Below are 26,596 nucleotides of genomic sequence, written 5' to 3'. Positions count from 1 at the left end.
TCTCTGCTTTTGTGTTGCAGATGAAGGTTTGTGGGATATTTTGATCAAGGATATTCCTAAGGAAGTGACGTCATACACGTTTAACATGGACATCCTGAAGCAGGGGGTCAGCTACGATTTCAGAGTCATCGGAGTCAATGACTATGGATACGGATCGCCAAGCCAACCGTCTCCGTCTATTTCAGGTTCGTTCAGTTTAAATTCAGTCTTAAAGCCTAGTAACCAAACAGTTTTCAGATGGTTTTGTTTTTAAAAAATAAAAATATATTCTGTCTTTATTCTACACTCAGCCCAAAAGGTGGCACCATTTTACGAGGAGTGGTGGTTCCTGGTGGTGGTGGCGTTGGTCGGCCTTATCTTCATCTTGCTGCTGGTCTTCATCCTCATCATTAGAGGCCAAAGCAAGAAATATGCCAAGAAATCAGACTCAGGTACACCAACTATTCACTCTCCTGTATACACTATCCAGTCGTGGCTCAACGGTTGGAGCACTGGTTCATCAATAACTCACAAGGTTGTGAGTTCAATATTTAGGTCTCTTTATCTAACTATTAGCTACCTTGAGCATGCCCCTCAACATCAACCTGGGGTACCACAGAGTAGCTGACCTGGTAATAACCAATCAGTCCTGGGATTTAAACTCACAGCTAGTATTGGGATTTGAACCCAACACATTTTGCCTCCATGGATGAGCAAAAAGCATTCTCCTTCAGTTGGTAGTCATTTACAGTTTAGAGCAATTGGTTTGATACATAGGTCTCAAGTGCCTAAAGCTACCTTGGCCAAGGCCCTTAATCCTATCCTTTGGTGCCACAAAATGGCTGATGTGAGAATAACCAATCAGTCCTGGGATTTGAACCCAACACCTTTTGACCCAATGGATGAGCAAAAAGTGTTCTCCCTTAGTTGGTAGTCATTTACTGTTTAGGGCACTTGGTTTGATACATAGGTCTCAAGTGTCCAAAGCTACCTTGATCTAGGCCCTAATCCTATCCTAAGGTGCCACAGAATGGCTAATCTGGTAATAACCAATCATTCCTGGGATTTGAAACCACAACCAGTCTTGGGATTTTAACCCAACACCTTTTGGCCCCATGGATGAGTAAAAAGCGTTCTCCTTCAGTTGGTAGTCATTTACTGTTTAGAGCGATTGGTTTGATACATAGATCTCAAGATTCCAAAGCTACAGCGAACCAAACAAATTAATCTTGGTCTAATTAGACCATAGGGTATGGTTCTAATAATCCATGTCCATTGTTGACATGTCTTCAGCAAACTGTTTTTTTGTGTACAGACTTCAAAAGAGGCTTCCCTCTTGGGTGACAGCCATGCAGATCAATTTGATGTAGTGTGCAGCGTATGGAAGCTGATTGAATTGATTGAATCATTTTATAGCGACACTAAATGTGATGCATCATTTACTAAAGAATCTAAATCAAATCAAATCTTATTGAGTTAAGAGACTTTTCAGTGATATCCCAAAAGTATGTACTGTAAATTGACTGCAAAGCATTATCTCATGAGACAGCTTATGAATGCCAACACCTGTATGTAAGTTGTGAGGTGTTATCTTTTGAGTGAGGTTAAAGCAGTGTGCTTATAAAACGGTGATTTGAACTTGGGATTTGAGACAGGTGAAGCTAAATACAACCGATTAAAGTTTTATAGACATTTAACATACCTCCAGCCACAGTCTCACATTTGTACCGTGAATATGTCATAGAAGGCAATACCACCCACAGTGCACCGATGGCGTCTGGTTAGAATTGTCAAGTGTAAACAGACAAGTACTACTATGTTTTGTGACAATTGACATGTTTCTTAGTGTAATTCTCAATGTGTTTATGTGTGTTGTGGCTTTAGGCAGCAACTCCAACTGCAAGTCTCTGACTCATGGAGAGATGGTCAGTCTGGACGAGAGCCGATTTCCTGCTCTGGAGCTGAACAACCGCCGACTGTCCGTCAAAAACTCCTTCTGCCGCAAGAACGGCGTCTACACCAGGCCAGTCCTGCTTTTCTCCTCTGTCTGTCTTTCCCTCTGTCTGTCTGTCTGTCAGGTTTTATTGTCTGCCTGCCTCTCACTGTCTGTGGGTTTCCCCTCCGTCTGGCTTTCCATTTACAGTTCCATCACCAGCCTGGAATTCTCTGCAGCTCAGATTTTTAACCAGAAATATTTCAAACTTGGCTTTCACTTTCTCAACAACAGGAAATACACTGGCACTAAACGCAGGGACTGAAAGATCTCAGCTGAGATCTGCAGACCCGTTCCAGTCATTCTTTCTCTCAGATTTAGCATTCGGCTCTGTTCTCATGAGTTTAAATAGTTCAGCAGCACTTATTAGGATAAGTGCACTATTACTATTACTGTAATTGTTCATTTTTAAACTGCACTTATAGTGTTTACTCCTTACATGCTAAGGGTCTGTCCACACTTGGAGTTGCTTTTCTATGTAGAACTACAACAATTACAAAAAAAAAAATTATATATATATATATATTATTATTTTTTTTTTTTTTTTTTTTTTTAATGGCTAATATGACTTTCCTGGTGAAAAGCCTTAAAATCTTAAAAATCTTAAAAATGTAGAAGGTTCTTTATAGCACAAAAAAAAATAAGTTCCACTGTGGTTCCACACATTTTTATTTAGTGATAAAGAATACCTTTTTTGCACATCTCAGAGTTGCAAAACTCTAACTGTAACTACAATTTTTATTTGGCAGTAGATTACATTTGACTAGATTAAAATCTGGATGGTGTTATGACCAAAGTTGTCAAGTAATGAACTATGTTAGTATGTTGCCACAGAATGGCTGATCTGGGAATACCCAATCAGACCTATAATTATAAGGTGAATTATGTAACACTAGTAAGGAATTGGGGTGTCATCATGTTTTCCTTCTAATTACATCTAATTTAGCCTGTAAAGCTAAGCTAATTTAAGTAAACAAAATAAAACAGTAAAAAAAAATAGTGCTGGATATTAATCTATACAGATGCCTCAAACGAAAACTGTTTATTTGGGTGAGTAAAGCGCTTATGTTTATTTTAAGTAAGATTTCCAGATTTCCACTAAGGATGGGTGCAGTAGCGTTAGGATTAGTGGCTAACCGCTAGTGACTAATGCGAAAGATCAAGCACTTAGCAGCTAATGCTAATACTGCTCCAGCAGTGCTAGCCAGGGTTAGCAGCAGGCTACAGAACGATAATACTCACCTCTGACCAGAGAAAGAGCTAGCGCTTAGCATGGTTAGTTCAGTGCTGTACTTCAGTGGAGTGGCTTTACTGCTCCTTACAACATGATTGTTAACATTTATACATTATATTATATATGATAATTTTAGTTTAAGTTACCCGTATTCTATAAAAAAAATATGGTTGTTTCCCTGAACCTACTGAGATTAAAGCCTCCCCCACCCCCATCCCCATAATTCACTGGCCCTCATTAGGTAGAGAAAAAGAGAGAGAGTAGCTGTGTGGAAAAACTGATGACAAAAGCAAACAGCCAGTGTCACCCTGTCCAGCTTTCCACTGTAAAACAGCATGGAAACAATAGTGCAGCACTTCCCAACCACCAATCCATCGCTTTCCACCAGTCATGTGACCTTTACTGTGACCTCCGGACAGAACGAAGGCCCATTTAGTGCTGGAACTGTACTTAACGGACACCTCACAGCGTGGCAGTACAAAAAACGACTTCATTTGATTGTGGAATGTGGGAATTCTAAACATAATAAGGCTATTAAAAGACAGATATACTGGTTTTACATTGCATCACTATGTTTATTAAAACATCTCTAAAGCTCTCCTCAAGTGTAGTATTATTAATTGTTCTCTTCATATCGACAGCAGAGAAATCTGAATGGAACGGAGCTTTGTTCTTCAGACTAGCTCAAAAGATCTCAAATATGGTGCTATGATTTCCATGATTTTCCTTTATAAATCATTGGTTGTTCGGATCAGCAATTTCAGTTAAATATATCATATAGCAGATGAACACAGTGATATTTGAGAGTGTTTGAGATATTTGATTTTACTGTGGGCAGCAGTAAAGTGTTTGTGTTGCAATGCTGTGTCCTTTTTCCACCATGCATACCGCCCTCCAAATAACTCAATTTTAGAATTATCAGTCCACACACAGAACCTTATTCCAAAATGAAGCTGGCTTGTCTAAATGTGCTTTAGCTTTAGCATACCTCAAGCGACTCTGTTTGTTGCGTGCGCTCAGAAAAGCCTTCTTCTGCATTTCTCTCCCATACAGCCTCTCTTTGTGTAAAGTGCGCTGAATAGTTGAACGATGCACAGTGAATCCATCTGCAGTAAGATGATGATGTTAGGAGCTGGTCTGTGGGTTGACTATGACTGTTCTCACCATCCTTCTCCTCTGATTATCTGAGATTTTTCTTGTTCTCTCACTTCAGGTCTTAACTAGAACTGTGTCTTTGGTTCTTCCATTTCCTCACCATGTTCCTCACAGTGGAAACTGACAGCTGAAATCTCTGAGATTTGAGCTTTTTGTATCTTTCCTCTAAATCATGATGTTAAACAATCTTTGTTTTCAGGTTATTTGAGAGTTTTGTTTTGAGGCTCCCATTTTGCTGCCCTTTAGAGAAGATGCAAAGAGGAGAAAAACTTGGTTCCTTAATCCTTTATCATAAATGGATTTTCCTGTGTATGTAGGTGAAGGGTCAATAAGCTTACCAAATAAATTGTGTATTCCAATAATTAGTGCTAAATATATTTGAATTGATAAAATGACAAGGGTGCCCACATTTATGCACCTGCCTAATTTAGTTTAAAGAATTTAACTTCTGAAATATCACTGTGTTCATCTGCTATATGATATATTTTACTGAAATTGCCGATCTGAACAACCAATTATTTATAAAGGAAAATCATGAAAATGATCAGGGGTGCCCAAACTTTTTCATACCACTGTATACAGTATCTCACAAAAGTCAAAAGTGAGTGCACCCCTTACATTTCTGCAAATATTCTATTATTAGCTGAGCAGCTGTGTGGCATATTATCCAAATTAATTTCTATTGTGACGACCCATAAAAATATATAATATCTGTAGGATATTATCAATGTGATGGGTGTACTAGTACTGAAATGATACTTTGATATAACTTATTTTAGTCAGTGTATAGTATGTATTGTGGTATATATGACATTACCAAGCTGGTGGATACTAGACACCTTGCACACCTCCACCTTCTGCTCAAGGATGCCCCACAGGAGCTCGATTTATAATCAAATACTTGTAAATAAACCTTACTGTCTCGCTTTATGCAGGTCTCCCCCAAGGCCGAGTCCTGGTGGGCTGCACTACTCTGATGAAGACATCAGCACTAAATACAACGACCTGATTCCAGCAGAGAGCAGCAGCCTGACCGAGAAACCCTCTGAGATATCAGACTCACAGGTACAGATACACAACTCACACACTCCTACACTGAACAATTAGGACCGGTTTAACCAGCAGTTTGTAGCCCCAGTCCAGGATGCCCTCTGCACATGTCAAGCTGCACTTTGCCTCTAATACAAAACATTCACTTCCTTTTATCTTATACAACACCAATCTAGTATAGAAACATATTTCCATATTAGTCTTGCTAAGACAGAAATGTGTCCTAAAGGGCATTCTGCAGAAAAAACAGAAGGAGAAGAAGAGTGCTGCGTAAGTAGGTTATTATCCCTCCAGAAATGGACCGTCCTGGCCTGCTTTAGATCTGAAGGCTTAATGGGGAATGATCAAACCAGGACAGATCTGCTGTGTTGGCGGGACACTCGGGGACATCTTCATTTCATCCGAGTGTCTTGCAGTTCCCGGTCTTTCCGCAGCCAGTAGGAACTGGGAGCAAAAGAGACCCTGTTCACACCTGGTCAATTAATGTATAGGATTTATATCTGTTTTAAATGTGTCTTAGACCATCTTTTGAAGTGGATTGAGAGATCAGATTTGTATATTTTTATATTTATCTCAGACCACATCTGTTCTAAATGTGTCTCAGACCACCTCCTGAAGTGGAGTAATAGTAAAGGATTTGATTTGAGTGATAGGAATCGTTTCTGTTTAAATGTGTCTCATAACACCTCCTGAAGTACTTTGAGTGATTGGATTCATATATCCGTTCAGTGCGTCTCAGACCACCTTATAAAGTGGTGAGAGTAATCAGATTTGTATCTGTTTTAAATGTGTGTCAGATCATCTTTTGAAGTGGTTTAAGGATCATATTTGTATTGGATTTGAATGTGTCTCAGACCACCTCTTAAAGTGATGTGTATGATTGGATTCATATATGTGTTAAGTGCATCTCAGACCACGTCCTGATGTGTCCTTACCTAGAGAGAATTCTGATATTCAAGATGCATGAAGTGACCAGGTGTAAATGTGTTCAGAGGTAAAGAACAAAGTCAGGGAATGGGGGTGGGGGTGGGGGGTGATTCACTGACCTGTTTTCTGTGACAAAAGAGCTGCAACAACAATAATCTCTAGGGAACTAAGATCCACAGACATAGACATACACTCTGATACAGTGCATGTCCACACCCTTGTGAACTTTAACGGAACAGCTCTATTCCCCTGACTATGTAATATTACACCCACCCCTCAAAACATGATAATGATGAGATTAATAGCAGTGTAAACATTATTGGAACAGAACAGAAAGCTAACGCCAGGTGATTTTTCCCCCACATCATTTTTTATGTGATTTTTATTGTGTAGCTGCTGTCTGAGCTGCATGGGATTTTGGGTAGCTTTAGGGCACTTATTGATGGCATTAATGTTATGGTTAATTCCCTCCACCCATCTATGTTTTTTTCAAGAGGCATGCGTTCGGGTGATTTTTATCTGACGTTAGTGATAGAGAGATTTGTTATGGGTGTAATTTACCTGATGTTAGTGTGTTTGTGTGTTTAAATTAGGTGCTCACATATCCCAGGAATGGGTGGACCAAAGCCCAAGTTCCCAGCAACATTATGTTTTTTGTTAGGACATTACCTGTTAAGGATTACTTTAATTACTTAAATTATTTTCCAATAATATTTCTGTTTTTTATCTGATGTTTGGTAGGAAACTGTGTGAGTTTGAAGTCAGCCCTGATATTGTGAATTTGGCATATTGCTATCCGGTGGAGCGTGTTCTGTGCTATAATATGACAAGCTGGTTTGGAAATTTGTGTTGCAAGGGTAAAGCAAAACTGTCGTGGATAGTGAAGATGGGAAGTAAAATAGTAGGAAGAGGTCAGAGACGTATGACAGATCTGTATAGATCATAAAGGACACATCACACCCTCTGAACTCTCTGAAAATTTAAACAGCTCCCATCAGGCAAATGGTATAGGATGCCAAGAGCTACTAGGAATATTTACAGGAGATCTTTTGTCCCAAATGCAGTGGAAATTCTAAACATGTAATTTTTGCTATTGTGTGTTGTTTTATCTTGTGTGTGTAGTATGTGTGGTTATAGATTGTTGGTGTTTTAATGCCATGACTAATCAAAGACCAAATTCCATATTGTGGACAATAAATTCTATTCTATTCTATTCTATTCTATACTTTTCATGTTGTAAAATTAAGGAAGGGTTCCAAATTGTGTCATACAGTGTATCCAACGTTAGTGAGTGTGTTACTAATTTTAACGTTAGTGTTCTGAGGTTAATAAAGATAGCACAACAGCACAAGCTGAACCTCCAACCTTATACCACAACTAAAACCAACCAGCCATTTAAACAGGCCAAGACATTATCATCTGTTTTAAATGTAAGTGTTAATGGAATATCAGTAATTATTAACATTAACTTCACCTGCCTAATACTGTGTAGAGCAGGGTTTGGCAATAGGCGGCGCGCGGGGCAGATGTGGCCCGCAAGCATGAAACATCTGGCCCATGAGGTTGTTTGGACTATAAAGAAAAAAATAAATAAAATGCCTCTCTGGCCAGATTCCTCCCCTGTGTCTCTGTCGTCCTCGGCGTGGCTTTAGTTTCCGCCCGTTTTCGTCTTTCCGCCCGTTCTTGGGCTCCCTGTCTCCTTATAATGCCGTTTTTAATGGCTGTTTCCCAAATCACTAGCTGGGTCAGCAGTAGTGTTTTTGGACCGCAAGCTTGAGGACCCGGGTTAGATCTCGCATGAGGAAGGGTGTGTTTATTTATTTATTCCCTTAAAGTTACTTATCCAAGTCACTGTGCGATACACTCCCTCTCTCTCTCCACCTCACTCTGCTCTCCCCCAATCACACGCGTTTCTCTTCTGTTAATGAGGTGATTGGTCTGCAAGTTTACTGTGCCGCAGAGCACGTATACAGTAAATACAAGAAAAGTTCCGGTGCTTTATATAAACGCTGTCAAAATTAAATCCTTTTCAGTAGTTTATTGGTTTGGGTCCGCACCCGGACCGCAGTCCGCATATATGTGATCCATGGCCCAGACCATATACACGGTTTTGTTTTATAAAACTACTCCTTGCTGCCCTGCAGAGAACAACAGGTTCAATATTCAGTTTTACAGTGTTAAATATGTCAGGTCAAGAAAGTCTTTCTTTATTTTATATTTATTTTATAAAAACAAGTATATTATCAAGAAAGACCATATTTTATTATTATTTTTTTAAATATTTATGTTAAGTTAATTCAAGAGAAATGGTCTTTTATTTTTATAAAAAAAAACTTATTTGTTCAGGAAGTAGTTCAACTTTACATATCAAGAGATAAATTGTTGCTGTTAAAAATGCATTTTCCAATAAAGGGAGTATTGGCAAAACTGGTTATAGTTTTTATGTTAAGGCGGCGGGAGGTGGTGTCTGCAGCTGCTGAAAGTAACTAATAAAGTAACTTGTAAAGTAACTTAGTTACTTTTAAAATCAAGTAATCCATAAAGTAACTAAGCTACTTTTTAAAGGAGTAATCAGTAATCAGTAATCGGATTACTTTTTCAAAGTAACTATACCATCACTGAATATGTTTATACAACCAAACTTTTGACAGCGTGTCTATTCCACTTTTTGATTTGAAGCTGATTATAATGAATGTTTGGGTAGTGAATTTCTGAAATTGAATGACATGGAATTTTTCAGTACTCTATAACTTGGATTAATTTGTTCAGACCCATCAATGGCTAAATTCAGATAAGCAGAACTGATGCACAGCTTTTGATATAGATCTGATAACAATCAGACACTTTGCTCGCCATGGTAAATGAACTAAAACCAGATATTATAGCCGGGCTGTCTCCTGTTTCTGGTCTCTTTGCGCTGGCTTACATTTATCATGTTCTTTGTAATATCTTTGCAATATCTTTGAAGGCAGAAACGCTGTATGGACAAAAGTGATGGGACTCCTGATATTCCTTTGTTTTTTCTATAATCAAGGGTATTAAAAAGAGTTTATCCTGCTTTTGTTGGTGCAACTGTGTCTATACTTTGGAATATTGCTGTGAGAATTTGAATGAACTCAGTGAGTACCCCACGTCATCATCGACTCCTCCCATCCAAAAGTATAGGATGGAGCTCCATCATTCCAGAGAACACAGTAACACTGCTCCACAGCTCAGTGCTTGGGATTTATACCCCTCTAGCCTACACATGACATTAGACATTAGTTTGTTTGTTTTTTGCACATCTGTGTCAGCAAGGGGTGCAATTTTAAGGTTATTAGAAGGGACATGAGCTGTCTCTCTCCAACTGTCCTGGCTATGTGTGTGTATGTGTGTGCGCAAACGTGTGTGTGTGTGTGTGTGTGTGTGTGTGTGTGTGTGTGATGAAGACATGATATACATTTAGTAGTGCTTTTCTTTTAAACTCTTTGGCCTCCTTCCACATTCTGATCATGTGAATGGCCCAGAGGCAGCTGTTCCAGATTAAACTCTCCTCAGCTTTCAATTTCAGCAGTTCACAGCTTTCTGGCCCAGTCTGCCATGGGCTAGACCACTGCCACAGTCCACCATGAGGTCTTCCTTCCATGAGGCTAAACCCCTCTAGGAATTCCCATACCATTAAAACAGATGAGTCATTCACATCTAAAAAAAGAAGAAACTAGAGCAAGAGAGGGAGAGAATTATTGCTAATAAATTAGGACTCTCTAGAGCTGAATGCCAGGCATGGACAACAGAGGAATAACACCCGCCCACTACACAGGCTTTTGACTGATAGGCAGCTGAACCAATCCCCTTGCACCAACTAAAAAGCTAGCTCAACAAAAATGTAGTTTCTTAGCTTCATTAGCCTCCTTGCTCCTGTTTAAAAGTAATTTTTTGCAGATTTTTAGATTGCTACATACTTTTGAATGCTTAAACTGTCCCTTACAATTTTTCCTTTACATGTAATGATAAAAGGACCCATTTAAAATCTCTAAAATGACCTGAAATAAACTCATTTACACAGACTTGAATTGAATGTTAGAAGGTTTTATCTCTCTCTCTTGTAAAGAAGCTGTTTTGAAAATGTTGTTTTTTATTGGACAGTGAAAAAAATTGCTTCTTAAAACCCAAATATGGTTTGCCATGTCTTGGAGACTGTGCACAGAACACTCAGTAAGAGCCCTGGTTTCTTTGGATGGAGAATAGAGAAGAAATACCGCATTCTTGTGTGTCATCGAGGCTCAGACAGATCTATACAAATACACTCACCTGATGTCATCCCCTTTAAATCCTGCTTTATCCTCCACGGATAGATCCTGCCCGCACCTCTATGACTCAGGATCTACTCAGCTTTGATCTGTGGTGAGGAACAGAGAGGGTTCTGTGCCCGCCGCGCCCCCCGGCAGTGTGGAGTGTTATCGTGGTCAGGAAAGCTGCGAGAGCGTCCGTTTGAAGCTGAAGTGGGCCCTTCAATCCAGATCTCTGGGCCTTCAGTATCTGGTGACGCATGGGTCGAGGGAGGCAGGAGGAGCTGAGGACTGAGAGTTCTGTCTTTAAGGGCAGCTTTATTCTTTTTAGTCTTTTTGGTGGCGTCACAATGTTAAGTTAACATAATGATGTCACTGTCACACAGGCCAGACACACGCAGATACAAAAACACCCAGTTTATTAAAAAAAGGGGTTAGGCTTATAGGAGTAGTCTGAGACAGGCAGGGTCAATAACAGCAGCAAATATAATTGACATACTAACATATGTAGTCAAGCAAAACAGGGTAATACATGAGAAATCCAGCAGAAAAGGGACAAGGCAAAAGAGAAGTCAAAAATACAGAAATAGGTAGGCAACAGAAACAAACAAAAGAAAGGGCAAGGCAAAAATCGATGGTCAGAAACAAAACAAAAAAGCTTGTAACAAAAGCAATAAACAAAGGAAACGCGTTGAAGAAGAGCTAGCTAAGTAGAATCAATACTCAACGAGGGACCGAAAAAACAGAGGGGTATATATACAAGACAGGACAGGTGCAAACAATCAGTAACTGGGTGAGCGAGAACCCTGTAGCGTCACATGCTCAGCAGAGTGCATGCTGGGAATTGGACTCTCTGTTGTGTAGATCAGAGTGCAGAGCAGGCAGAATGACAGCATCAGGAGTGACAGTCACACCCAAGTTGGCGATTTGTTCTAGTTAAAAATTGCAGTAATTTTACACTTTCAACACATTTTCAGAAAACAAAAACAGCTAGCGAAAGACTGGTGATTATGGTGTAAGGATAGCACTGTTAGAATTTTTCCAGGTTAGCATTGTTAGCCATTCCTGTTGATAACAATGCATTATTATACAGCATTTTACACATCTAACCACCATAAACATGCCCATAGATAGAAGTTAAAATACTGTGTGTACTCATTTGATTAGCCACTAATAGGTAAAAGTGATAACCTGTATGTTTTTAAAATACTATTGATTTTACTACGGTTTTGATGAGACTATCCTGACTTTCTTCTGAGCTAAAAGAACACTGCTCCACAGACAATTCTAGCCAGATGCTGCCGGTCACAATCATTACAATTACCCTAATCATTACCAATCTCTTCTATGACCTCTATCTTCAATCCAGGAAAGTTAAATTTCTGCACAACTTTAGAAATGTCTTCAGAATGTCTCATCCCACTGTGCACCCACAATGCGGCCTTACTTAAGCGCCTATACTTCACATCGCCTTGCTATGAGCATGCTGGCAAATATTTAGCCTCACTCACAAGATAACACCTCACAACTTTTACAGGTGTGGGCATTCCCAAACCATTCCATGAGAAAACATTTATTGATCAACTTAAACACTGCTGTCCTATTGAAAAGGCCAATGTATAGATTACACAGACTGCAAAGACTAAAGTTTAGATGAAGTGAAGATCCCACAGAACACCTACAAAGAACTTGTAAAGATCATGCCTCAGCAAGTCAGAGCTACTCAGTATTAATCAGAATGTTAAGCACTGTATGCTAATATACAAAGATTTCTCATTTACTTACAGTAAGCTAAGATTTGCAGATTTCCAAGGCTAGCTGCTGTTAGCAGCTAATGCTACCCGACAGCACTACAGCTCTACACTGTGGGACAAATTAAGGATTTTAAGTGCGCCTTACAGTGCGAAAAATACGGTAATCTAAAAAAATCTAAATAATAAATAAATTGCAGTTTGTTTGTACAAAACATTACATTTTTACTCTAGAAGCTTCCTCTCAGCAGTGAGGCTAAGTTTCTGGCAGAGCTGAAGGGGGGATTTTTTGCAGTTCTGACAGTCTGAAGATCAGGTTCTGTGAACGGCGGAACGGTTCTCCATGATTTCAGTTTCAATTCGGACACAAAGACTGAGCGATACGTTCAGAAAGCAAAACCTCTTCACACCTCGTTACTGGAGACATATGATCATACTGAAGTTATATGATCATTCTAGGGTGAATTCCCCACTCTACAATCTATCTCTCTCTCATTCTCCCTCTCTCTCTCCTACACACACACACATGCAATGATTAAAAGTTTTTCAGAAGTTCTGCATTTATTTATTTATTAATTTAAAAAAATATATTTACACCAGTCAGCCATAACATTACTACCATCGAAAAAATGGTTGTATTCACATTACCTACAAATTTACAACATTCTATAAACCAATTCATGTAATGTAAAGGGAGTCTCTGCCCACATTCACTACCAGTCAAAAGTTTTAGAACACCCCTATTTTTTTTGTTTTCATTTAGTTCTAGTCCAGTAGCTTTGTTGTATTTTTTAATCTCAGCAATGACTTTATTACTGCACTTCTTCAACTGTCGGACCCCTAATTCTTACAAGCGCGTCAACCTTGGTACTAACTATTAACAAACCACACTAACAGACCAATAACACCAGGCTTTGATAAGTAAAAACGTGTATAAACACATCCTCACAAATCAATTCATCTTCTATCCTATACAATTAGAATTTTAATAGTTTTGGACTCCGCTACACAGTTTAAAAACTGCTCTTAAAACGCATCTCTTAAAGACGGCTTACTCATTGTATTTTTAGTTATTTTAATCAATCTGTGTTTATTTTATCTTGTCTTTATTTTACTCATTCTATTTTACTTTTATTTAATTGCTACTTTTTCTGCTTTAAATATGTACTGTTTGATCTATGTACTGTATGTACACCAGAACTCTTGGATGTAAGGTGACCTTAAGTGTCTTGAAGGGCGCCAACAAATAAAATGTATTATTATTATTATCATTATTATTATTAAATACACATACAAATGTTTTAAGGTTTCAAGATAATTTAATAACAACTTGATCACAAAAAAATGCACATCAACTGTCAAACTTCTTTAGAGGCTTGTTAGTAAAGGCAACAGTCCTTAATACACTTTGTATCAGTACATATAAATTGTAAAAGTTAAAATATGATTGAAAAAAAACAACACCCGTTTTAAAATAATACATTTTTCTTTCACAGAGGAAACGCCCCTCTGTTCCCTGTTTGGACTGGTTTATGCACAGTGCGCTTCATTACTGTACAAACACTCGGCGGTTTGTGATCCTGAAATAGCTCACTATTACTCACACTCCTGCCCGAGTCACTGATTCACTCTGCTTCCTGGAAACATGTGGAGTGTCGTCATCCGTCCAGCAGCTCAAACAGATAATAGAGTGGATTACGTGATTCCTCACTCTGTACGACTCAGTGGACCCATAAACACAGATTTAAGTACAGGGCAGAGCAAAGCACAGTATCCAGGATGTATTACACTACTCTACACTGTTCTTTTACCTCAGTCCCCTCTGAGCTGTAAGATTAATGGGTGGAGCTAAACTGCTATAAGCTGAATGGGCAGGGCTAAACAACTATGACTTAAATGGTTGGGTTTGTAGGCTAAATATGTGGGGTTAAACTGCTGCAGGTTGAATGGGAGTGGCTAAAAAGGCCATAGGCTGAATGGGTGGAGCTAAACAATTGTAGGTTAAACTAGAAAAGGTAAAGTTCGTGAACGAACTTTAAGTTGGCTTGGAAAAGAACGCTAATAACGTTAAAAAGTTAAAATGGTTGCTAAGCTTTTTCCGTCTGAAGAGTGTGAAGAGTCATTGATATGCTGTTAACGCTAAATGCTAAAAACGCTGAAATCTAAAAACATTTGGTTAAACGCTGAAATCTAAAAACATTTGGTTAAACGCTGAAATCTAAAAACATTTGGTTAAACGTTGAAATCTAAGAATGTTTGATTAAACGCTGAAATCTAAAAACGTTTGGTTAAAAGATGAAATCTAAAAACATTTGGTTAAACACTGAAATCTAAAAACGTTTGATTAAACGCTGAAATCTAAAAACGTTTGGTTAAACGCTGAAATCTAAAAACGCTTGTTTAAATGCTGAAATCGTAAAACTTTTGGTTAAACTTTTGATTGCTAATGTGTTGCTAGGCAGTTGCTATCATTTCTGAAAAGGTTGCTAAGCTGTTGCTAGGCAATTGCTAATGTTTTCCAGGTGGTTGCTAAGCTGTTGCTAACTGGTTGCTAGGCAATTGCTAACATATAACAGGTGGTTGCTAAGGTGTTGCTAGGTGGTTGCTAGGGTGTTGCTAGGTTGTTGCTAAGGTGTTGCTATGGTATCCGGGGTGGTTGCTAAGATGTTGCTAGGTGGTTGCTAACGTGTTGCTAGGTGGTTGCTAAGGTGTTGCTATGGTATCCGGGGTGGTTGCTAAGGTGTTGCTAGGGTGTTGCTAGGTGGTTGCTAGGGTGTTGCTAGGTGGTTGCTAAGGTGTTGCTATGGTATCTCGGGTGGTTGCTAAGGTGTTGCTAGGTGGTTGCTAGGGTGTTGCTATGATATCTGGGGTGGTTGCTAAGGTGTTGCTAGGTGGTTGCTAGGGTGTTGCTAGGTGGTTGCTAAGGTGTTGTTATGCGGTTGCTAAGGTGTTGCTATGGTACCCTGGGTGGTTGCTAAGGTGTTGCTAGGTGGTTGCTAGGTGGTTGCTAAGGTGTTGCTATGGTACCTGGGGTGGTTGCTAAGGTGTTGCTAGGTGGTTGCTAGGGTGTTGCTATGGTATCCGGGGTGGTTGCTAAGGTGTTGCTAGGTGGTTGCTAAGGTGTTGCTATGGTATCTAGGGTGGTTGCTAAGGTGTTGCTAGGTGGTTGCTAGGGTGTTGCTAGGTGGTTGCTAGGTGGTTGCTAAGGTGTTGCTATGCGGTTGCTAAGGTGTTGCTATGGTATCCTGGGTGGTTGCTAAGGTGTTGCTAGGTGGTTGCTAGGTGGTTGCTAAGGTGTTGCTATGGTACCTGGGGTGGTTGCTAAGGTGTTGCTAGGTGGTTGCTAGGGTGTTGCTATGGTATCCGGGGTGGTTGCTAAGGTGTTGCTAGGTGGTTGCTAGGTGGTTTCTAAGGTGTTGCTAGGTGGTTGCTAAGGTGTTGCTATGGTATCTAGGGTGGTTGCTAAGGTGTTGCTAGGTGGTTGCTATGTGGTTGCTAAGGTGTTGCTATGCGGTTGCTAAGGTGTTTCTAAAGTGGTTGCTAAGTGGTTGCTAGGCAGTTGCTAACGTTTTCCATGTGGTTGCTAAGTGGTTGCTTAGTGGTTGCTAAGCAGTTTCTATCATTTCGAAAGTGGTTGCTAGGCAGTTGCTAACATATTCCACATGGTTACTAAGTGGTTGCTAGGCAGTTGCTGTCATTTTTAAAGTGGTTGCTAAGCTGTTGCTAGGCAGTTGCTAACGTTTTCCAGTTGGTTGCTAAGGTGTTGCTAAGTGGTTGCTAGGCAGTTACTATCATTTCTAAATTGGTTGCTAAGTGGTTGCTAGGCAGTTGCTAACATATTCCACGTGATTGCTAGGTGGTTGCTAAGCAGTTGCTAACATATTCCACATGATTGCTAAGTTGTTGCTATGCAGTTGATAACATTTTCCAGGTGGTTGCTAAGGTGTAGCTAACTGGTTGCTAGGCAGTTGCTAACGTATACCAGGTGGTTGCTAAGTGGTTGCTAGGCAGTTGCTATAATTTCTAAAGTGGTTGCTAAGCAGTTGCTAATGTTTTCCTAGTGGTTGTTAAGGTGTTGCTAAGTGGTTGCTAGGCTGTTGCTATCGTTTCTAAAGTGGTTGCTAAGTGGTTGCTAGTGTTTGCTAAGTGGTTGCTAGGCAGTTGCTAACGTTTTCCTAGTGGCTGTTAAGGTGTTGCTAAGTGGTTGCTAGGCAGTTGCTATCGTTTTTAACGTGGTTGCTAAGTGGTTGCTAAGTGGTTGCTAAGTGGTTGCTAGGCAGTTGCTTTCATTTCTAAAGTGGTTGCTAAGCTGTTGCTAGGCAGGTCCTAACGTTTTCCTGGTGGTTGCTAAGGTGTTGCTAACTGGTTGCTAGGCAGTTGCTATAATTTTTAAAGTGGTTGCTAAGTGGTTGCTAGGCAGTTGCTAACGTTTTCCAGGTGGTTGCTAAGGTGGTTGCTAAGCAGTTAATAGGTGGTTGCTAAAACCTGGCTGGGGTGCCGGGGTGTCCAAACTTTTGACTGATAGCTGCTCCATACAGCAGCTCCTCCATACACTCACAGTACTGGAGGAGCAGGGGAGAGAAGGGGTTCCGTGCGCAGAGCTGCTCGTGTGCGAGATGGAACTCTGGGCCCCCCATTCATTTCTATGGGAAAACTTCGTACGACAATTGTACGAAAACCGTACGACATATAATTTCGTGAAGCATATTTTCGGAAAGAACGCGATACGTTCTATAAACCAGCCGAATTTCGTCTTCGTATCTTGAAAATTGTGACGTACACGAGCTTTCGAATTTCTCCCCATTCATTTTCAATGGGAAAAATTTCGTACATTTACGAAGTTTTTACGAAAACCGTACGATATATCGCTTCAAAAAGCACAAGCAACTTAAGTTGGCATAGGTTCTACGATCCCTGAAAATTTCGTGACTGTACCATAAAAGCTGTAGGAGGAGTAGCGTTGCAAAAAACATGGCGAGAATAATAAGAATAAGAAGATTACGAAGAACAATAAGTTGGCTTTTCCAAGCCAACTTAATGAGTGGGGCTAAACTGCTGTAGGCTGTATGAGTGTGGCTAACTGGAGTAAACTACATGGCTGAATGGGCGGAGCTAAACTGCTGTAGCGTAAATGGGTGGGGCTAAAATTATATTGGCTAAATGGGTGGAGCTAAACAACTAGAAGTTAAATCTGTGGGGCTAAACTGATGTTGGCAGAGTGTGGGTGGGGCTAAACTGCTGTAGGCTGAATGGGTGGGGCTATTTTTTTTATTCTCACAGTAAATTTTTCACACTGTCCAATGAAAGTTTTTAAGAAAACTAATCTCTCTCTCTCTCTCTCTCTCTCTCTCTCACACACACACACACACACACACACACACACTCCTATCTTGGGTTAATCCATCCTTAGAACAATAAGCCCCCTCCCTCCATCTTTCTCTCAGATTTCTAAACACACTCTCTAATGCCCCAATTTCTCTGCAGGAGGCCATATGGTACACACACACACACACAAATGACGTGGTGCAGGGCTGGGTGTGGGGGAAATGTTTTGTCAGTGCTCTGTTTCGTGATGTCCAGAGTCGTTTGTAAGCTTTTATATGCAGCAGACGCTACTGGGGCAAAACTCAACAGTTATATATTAATAACATTTAGAATACTGTTAACAATGTATATTAATAATTGTAATGGCAGTTTGTCTGCAAGAAGTGAAAAAGCGTATATTGTCACTGTCCAATCAAAGACAAGTATATCCAAAACAGCAGCTTTACAGGATAGCGATAAAATCTTCTCAACTTTCAATAAAAGTTGATGTATTAAAAATAACAGTAATAGCTATACCAGTAAGTGATATTACTCTAATCTTGAATGCAACAGCAAACTGTTTGAGAGGCCGTTTATATTCTGTGACGATCAATGCAAGAAAGTACAATGACACTTAAGGGGGGCCCTCCCACTCCCACTAGTTACTTACAGTAGAATATAACCAAACTGGAACATGTTCAGCAGTATCCATGTACACCAGCTGTACACCGTCTTCAAAACTAGAATGGAAATAGCTACTGACTAACTGACATTAGTTTTACTTTCAAATAATGGGTGATAGTATGTGGTGGGGTCCATATTTTTACTTGGGGCCCCCGCATGCCTTCAAAGGGCCCTGAATATACAGTATTGCAGAAAGTATGTACACAAGTAGAAAGTACCAGATTAGACATTAGACATATTAGTGCTAAGATTTTTAGTATCCGAGCAAATGATGTGCTATCTGAGGATAAAGCCCAACTCTGGGCTGTATTTTGATAAAGTGCACAGTGGCATGTAGTGTAATTCCCCATGACTAATAAAACTCATATGAGTGCTGAGTGTGAACACAGCCCTCCACAGGTTCCAGCGCAATACCAGCCTGAGCTCAATCACATTATATCAGTCATACGACCTTCATAAACTACAGCAACACAGCTCTTTCAGATACACACACTCCATTCTGTAAATATCTATACACACACAAACCCTTACATACCCATATCCATCTATGAACAATACCCATACCTATTTATATCTATGCCATATACCAATAACCATCCTTACCCTTTCATGCTCATTCTTCTATCCCATATTTTAATATCCAAACCTGTCTACAGGGGTTGGACAATGAAATTGAAACACCTGGTTTTAGACCACAATAATTTATTGTCCCGATGGACAGTTCTGGTGGAAACAGGAGAGTTGAGGTGCACATTAAATTCTGCTGTGATTTGGGCAGCCGTGGTTTTATGTTTTTTGGATACAATCCTCTTGTGTCCACAGTTAATCCTGTTGGATGTGGTTGGTCCTTCTTGGTGGTATGCTGACATTACCCTGGATACTGTGGTTCTTAATACATCACAAAGACTTGCTGTCTTGGTCACAGATGTGCCAGCAAGATGTGCACCAACAATTTGTCCTCTTTTGAACTCTGGTATGTCACCCATAATGTTGTGTGCATTGCAATATTTTGAGCAGAACTGTGCTCTTACCCTGATAATTGCTCTTATTGGTGCAATGTGCAATTAATGAAGATTGGCCATCAGGCTGGTCCAATTTAGCCACACTAAAATGACAGGTGTTTCAGTTTCATTCTCCAACCCCTGTATATCTATTCATACCATCCATACCCACCAATAACCTTACATACCCATCAAACCCTTTCATTGCCATCCATACTTACTAATATAAATCAATACCTATGTACACAAATTCACTCTCTTACACTTCTATGCCATTCATTTCTATATACATCCACACCTGTACCTATTCTCATCAATACTTATATATCTGTATTCATACCCATTAATGTTCAAAGTATGTACATACCTACCCATAGCCATATTGTATCATACACAATAATATCTCCAACATTTTTTAATATCGTGAACGCTATTATACCCTAAAATATATTTTCTTTTGCTGTTTTTAACAAAAAAAATGTACACTGTTGTCATTTACCATTATATATCTACTAGAGACAGATTATTTCTGTCCAGTATCATTTATTTTACTTCAGTCCTGGATATATGGAGATATTTGGAGTGCATTATTAGTATCTTGACATTCTGGATCATTGATTTCTGTTACAAACCTGATCAAATTCTTGTATTTTCTAATATCTGTTGGGGGTGTGCCATATCATATTGTATGCAATAATCTGCAGTAGTGTATACTTAAAATTATGTTTTTTAATTACATGTTTTGTCATATCACCAAGAGTATTAGTATAACAAAAATATCACAAAATATCGTGATTTTATTTTAGGGCAATATCGCCCACCCCTAGTCACTAATATACCCATTCATATGCACCCATACCCATTCATACCTATTTACACAAATGTATACTCATCCACTTCCATACACATCCCCTTTTGTATCCATACCCTTTAACACCCTTCTCTATCTATATCCATACATCTACGCACATACCCATACACATCTATACCCATATCATCTATATCCACACACATCTGTACCAATGCACAGTCATACCCATCTATACTAATCCATACCCACCCAAACACAAAGCCAAAAAATACCATTTTAGGGATAGTTTATCCAAAAAGACAAGATCATCTTTCTATCCCTCTCTCTCTCGTACACAGACCCACACACACCATGGTACATTAAAAACACATTAACACAGCAGTGGTATGAAAGACAAATTAACATGCACATCATACACACACACACACACACATACACACACACACACACACAAACATACAGTCATCCTCCACATGCTACCCCCTCTGTGGTCAGTGCTGCAGTGTGTGGGCTGAGCTCAGTCTGAGTAATACATTTTCATGCTGTGATGGAGGTCAGTGTGTGTGTGTGTGTGTGTGTGTGTGTGTGTGTTTGTTTTGTTGTGTTGAAATTGTTGTGTTGGTATGACTGGAATGTCTTTCATTAGCATCCCATCAGTGATCTCATTCAACACACCCCAAGACTCTCTTCTCTCTCTCTCTATCTCTCTTTCCCTCACACACACACAACACACACTGACCTCCATCACAGCATGGAAATGAATTAGTCAGACAGGGCTCAGATGACAGACTACACCAATCTATACCAAACTATATCTATGTCTATAGTTATGTCTAAGTTTATAGAATACTAAAAGTCATCCAAACTACGAATAAAAACATATGGGAAAGAACTTAAGAACTACTATCCTCAAGTGCAGTCGCTGCACAGAGCATAAAAAATATTACCACGATGAAACTGGCACTCATCAGGACCGCCGCAGGAAAGGAAGATCAAGAGTTACTTCTGTTGCACAGGTTAAGTTCATCAAAATTACCAGCCTCAGATAAAAGCACCTAAATGCTTCACAAAGTATTTTGGTTTGTTTAACACCCATACACAATTTTAACCATCTATATCTATACTCATCCATACCATACCCAAAAGACAACAACATTCTATAGCAGAATCGCGCTACAATAGTCCAGAATGTGTGGTTTACGCTGATGAGAACAGATGTTCCATGTTGGTTTTTAAAAGCAGAGCAATAAGCTCAGGAAAATGCAGTATATTCTCCAGCAGAAGCTCATCACGCTGAGGCCTCATGAAAGAAGAGCAGATCTCACAGTGAGTTTTGCTCTGGAATTTAAAGGAAAACCACCAGTGATTGGATGAGGCCTGTGTGGAGCTTCACTAATTTGATTTGAGATCCTCAAAGGCACACGCCGTCTCGCTGGTGGTTTTTCCTCAAGTGCCAGAGAAAAACACTGGAGCTGCAGCTGGAGCCTGGTGCTGGGCGAGTGTCAGTTTTGGATCTGGGGGAAGTTCCAGACTGGAGATCAGTCCCCCGAGGAGCGTGGTGGTGAAGAGTGGGGAACGGGCTGAACTTTGGCAGAGATGTAGCACTTGCTTTGATTTATTTTACCCAAAGTCGTCTTCTAAAGATTCTTCTTCTAAAGAGTGAAAAACAATACATACTGTACCAGTCAAAAGTTTGGTACGGCTGGAAGCTTGAGGAAGAGACTTTTCTTTACTTTTATGGATCCAAATCAGAAAAAGTTGAGACCATATGGAAAATGCAAATTTGAAATGGAATTTTATTTGATTTTAGACAGGTTGAACCCAAGATAGTATGGCAAGACAACCATACACACCATGCTTGTGCTAAGCACAGATTGAAATATAAATTGGGAAATGCTTTACCGTCCCAACTTGTTTGGAATGTGTTGCAGGTCTAAATCACATGAACAGATGAACAGTATATTAAGAGTAGATAATGAAAGACAAGAAATATCTTGGGTTTTACTGTCTACAATCAAATAATAGTCCATGACACATTACGCTTTTATTTTATTTGTACATCTTCTGTACTTTTGTATTTTTTTCAAAAGTAGACTATATCTAAACTGAAATTAAGGAACTGTACTTCTTTTGGATGGAGAAGAGTGTTTCTGGAGGAGCTGCTCCTGGTTTGTGTGGAATTTGAGCTGAAGCATATGTGCTGCATATGTGTGCATGGCACAGAAAGTTGAAAGCCATGATTTGAATGTGTGTGTGTGTGTGTGTGTGTGAGTATGTGTGTATTCATGCCAGAATAAAGAGGCCTCAGAGTAGAGGAGAAAAGTGAGCTCAGCTCAGAGAATAACCACACACTCTGCTTCAGATAAAACAGTGAAAGAAGGATGTGTAAGATGATGAGATGTTTAAATCTTAACTCTTTAGACCCCACAGTGGCATCTGTGGGTCGTTCTGTGTTAAGAGCCTTGGGCTCTCAAGTGGACAACAGTTTGTGTATTTGTATGAAAAAAAAACAGGATAAAAGCTACAATCTTAAGAAAAAGGTGGTTTGTATGTATGACCCAAATAAACAGTTTTCAGGAGAGAAATCTGTGTGGATTAACATCCAGTGCTCATTTGACTTTAAAGGAAGTATTTGTTTTATTAGAATTTTGTTTACTTCGCTTAGCTTTACTTAACTTAGTCAGCTACCCCTTCACCACCTTCACCCAGCGGGGAGACCTGGTTGTTATGAAGTTTGTTATAGTGTCTCCTAAAATGTGTCTTATAATCCAGTGCGTCTTATGTATGGAAATAGACCAGACAATAAGACGTTCATTGGTAGTGCCCCTTATAATCCTTTTCACTTTATAAGCTAGTGCACTTTATAGTATGATAAATAGTAGTAGTAGTAATAATTCATAACTTTTTACTTTCACACAGCAAAATTTTATATAGTGGTTGTTGGGCTGTATACATTGTTGTAGGTCATAAGAGCAAGTTACCGTTTTCTTTACTGCAATGTGAACATTTATGCTGCCTGATGGCAGCAATTAAATAATTGTGCTGGATTAAACGGGCTAGTAGGAGAAAAGTAGGGACATTTTTTCTTGTATTAAGAAATAAAAACACAAGCTCCTTCCCTAAAATAGAAAATGGTTAGTCAGATTAGGTGATTTAACATTAAGAAATTAATTACTTTTTTAACCCTTTCAGACCTTGCAACCAATGAGACATATTGAGACATATTGTTCATCAGAATAGACCATCAACTAGCCAATAAAAAAGTTTATAAGACAATTAAACAGTAGCTTAGCCCCTCCCACTGTACCGAAAAAAATCAACACTTAACTCAGACTTTATGGCATGGCAGCACTAGAGTCAATGAGTCAACTAGAGTCAGATTGTTTTGACTAATTTTATGTGAATTTAGAATACTTTTTTATAATGATCGGGGATGGTTTTGGAAACAAAAAGGTATATCAATATCAAACAGAATGTTAAGCACAGGCCTCTAATGCAATGTACATAAAACACAATTAAATATTATTAAATATTAGTTATTTGGGATTACTCTTTACATAGAGTTTATATTAGAATATTGGAGTCTTCTTTTGTGTTCATCACAGGCAGAAAGTAGCATTTTTTATATTTTTCCATCTCTGGATCATAACTCAGGTGCAGTTTATGCTAAACTACAAAACAATAATTACAGCAAACTTCCCCATCATACATTTTAAATCCAAGTCTCTTTTCTTTTTCCAAGAAACTTTGGTTGATAATCATAATTTATGATGAGCGAGATTTCATCAGGCTATTTCAGTAATTAATAATAATGTGTATCTATTTATTGAGGTAATGCATAGCTGGTATAAATCAGCTCATGTTAACTGCATTTTCTGCATTCCAGCTCGTCCAATATCCTCAGAAACTCAGAGTGTGTATGCATGGTTTAGTAGCCAAATGAAACAAACTTGTATTTGTCTGTTTCTATTTGCACAAGAGTTGCTTATCTCTTACTGTTTGATATATTTACCTAAAGTATTTCTTAAAATAATATGGCAAGCCCTTGAGGAAGGGTATATTTTCATCATTATTTTTACAGTCTATCACAGTTTCCGTGTCCATTTCCCATTTAGTCCATTGAGCGCTGTGCTAACCCCTTTCTGTTGATTTCTAGCTTTTATTTTTAGCAGATACCATGAGAATAAAGACAGTCCACATCATCGTCTTTTACAATACTGATACAAAACCAATAAGAATACTATAGAGTTATTGTTTATACTCCTATATTCTACACCCTGCAGACAAAAAAAAAATCTGACTCTGTTAGAATATTCCTTATCTATTGAATTTATATTTAAACAGATCTCAAGCAGTTACAGTTCTGTAAACGTACTGTTTCTGTTCACCCCTAGGAGGCGCTTGTGTTTTCCTATAAACCCGGGGGCCCCCCTGTTCCTCCTCCTCATTGGGTGAGCAATTGTAGCTATCTGTTTCTGTGTTGATTAACCAGGTCCATTTATCATCATAATTCTGCCCTCGTTGCTATGTGACATAACTCCGCCCCTTAATATGGCTCCTCAGTGAGAGCTGTGCTGTTAGAGTTTTAGTAGTCTTAATCGATACTGACTGATATTGACTTACCCGCCTCACATCACACATCACTCTAAAACAACAGTCTGTGATTGGTCGTCTTGCATGTCAGTCAAATGGCCCTTTCCTTCCAAAGTTAGCCATTTTTGGGCATCGTCAATAATCTAATGTTTCTGATCCGTGTTGTGTGCCAGTGGAAAGAGGCCGCACAAAACTAACCCTTATTGCTCCCTTCTTTCTCTCTCTCTCTCTCTCTCTCTCTCTCTCTCTCTCTCTCTCTCTCTCTCAGGGAAGCGACAGCGAATACGAAGTGGAACCGACTCAGCAAAAGACGCACTCCTTCGTTAACCACTACATCAGCGACCCCACCTACTACAACTCATGGCGCCGTCAACAGAAGGGCATTTCTCGGGCTCAGGCCTACAGCTACACCGAATCCGAGTCCGGAGAGGCCGAGCACACCGCCGTTCCCCCGCCGCTGCCCCCGCTGCCCCCCCAGCCTCAGCCTCAGCCCCAGCCTCAGGTCCAGGTCCCGCCGCAGACCCTGAGCCAGAGCCAGGCCAGCCTCTTTAGGCCCAAAGGCAGCCGGACTCCTACTCCATCCCAGCAGAGCGCTAACTCGCCCAGCCAGCAGGGGCCGCTCTACCGGCCCCCCAGCAGCCTGGCCCCTGGCCCGAGACCACCCATCGCTGGATTTTCTTCTTTCGTCTGATTGGATAAATGAGAAAGGAAGATTTAAAGTGGAGGAGGAGGGGCCTGTCCTGCTCTTTTCTCCTCCCAAAACAAGCCTCCCAAGCCTAATTTGTCTAATGTGTCTCGATTGGAACGCCAACAAACATCAACAGCAGCTAGATATTTCTTTTTTTTCTTTTATAATGTCGATTTTCTTTGTTTTTCTTGCTTTGAGTTGGATTTTTTTTTATTTTGTAATTCACACACATACCACTGTTTTTTTTTTTTAACATGTGTGTTCATCTTGGCTTCTCTCATATATATATATATATATATATATATATATATATATAGAACAATAGAAAACACTGTAACGACATGGCTTTATTTATATATATATATTAGTTTATGGTTTGTTTGAAGCTTTGATCTTTAGGTTTATTTTTTATTATTTTGCTGCATGAAAGTGTGAGCTGCATGGGTTTGTATCCTCCTTTGTTTTGTTTTTTTTGTTTTGTTTTTTTAGTTTTCAACAATTTAGCTGATTCATCGCCACCCAACACAATGAACCAACGAACCAATCAATGAAAGCTAAAAGAGAATGGATACAATTCTTAAAAAAAAATCTAAGGCCTATTGAAGGACAGAAAACAGCTGCCTGCACTCCAAGGAAGAGCAGCATTGGTGCTTGGTAAATACGTTGTAAAAATTAAAGTGAAAGAAAGAGTCTAAATTACGTGAAATCAGAAATCGTAGGAACTGCTTTACTCTGAAAGAGCCCTGAAGCTCTAATCAGCTGGAACCTGCAGATCAGCGATTGAATGTTCTTCGGTTCTTGGAGTTGCAGGACGCAGGAAAGAGCTTGTCTGCTCTACTTGTGCACTTCTGGAATAAGGTCAAGGTCTTTATGATGATGATGATGCGCTTGATGATGTGATGATGTCACAGGTCAAAGTTCACTGGTGCTTTGATGTCCTCTTTGGTCACTGAGGTGCTTCAGTCCAGGCTGAGCTCGGAGCGTCCGTCAGAAGGTCAGAGACGGACTGATTTTAGTACTTTTGGTGCGTTTTTGCAGGCGAAACGAAGATTGTTCATCAAACAAGAAGCTGTGAAACCAAGAGGCCAATTATGATTATTATTATTATTATTATTATTATTATTACTATGAATATAATTATTATTATCATCTTGTGAC

At 39.5% G+C, this 26,596-nt stretch overlaps 1 protein-coding gene across 4 annotated transcripts in view; it reads left to right on the top strand.

Annotated features, from left to right (window-relative positions):
- sdk2b (sidekick cell adhesion molecule 2b) overlaps positions 1-25,726 on the top strand; it is a 537,061-nt gene extending 511,335 nt beyond the window's left edge. For 2 of the 4 annotated variants that reach the window (XM_049464364.1, XM_049464363.1), the window contains exons 41-46: positions 21-185; positions 291-431; positions 1,864-2,002; positions 5,297-5,426; positions 24,552-24,608; positions 25,019-25,726. In XM_049464364.1, coding sequence (XP_049320321.1) covers positions 21-185; positions 291-431; positions 1,864-2,002; positions 5,297-5,426; positions 24,552-24,608; positions 25,019-25,441 — 1,055 coding nt within the window. In that variant the 3' untranslated portion in view covers positions 25,442-25,726. The remainder of the gene's footprint in view (positions 1-20; positions 186-290; positions 432-1,863; positions 2,003-5,296; positions 5,427-24,551; positions 24,609-25,018) is intronic. The other 2 variants (XM_049464366.1, XM_049464365.1) reach the window with 1 other exon arrangement.
- Positions 25,727-26,596: the final 870 nt, after the last annotated feature.

The sequence above is a fragment of the Astyanax mexicanus genome, chromosome 15 (assembly GCF_023375975.1).
Source record: "Astyanax mexicanus isolate ESR-SI-001 chromosome 15, AstMex3_surface, whole genome shotgun sequence".
In the NCBI taxonomy this organism is placed as follows: domain Eukaryota; kingdom Metazoa; phylum Chordata; class Actinopteri; order Characiformes; family Acestrorhamphidae; genus Astyanax; species Astyanax mexicanus.
This window is presented reverse-complemented; position numbering and strand designations above follow the sequence as displayed.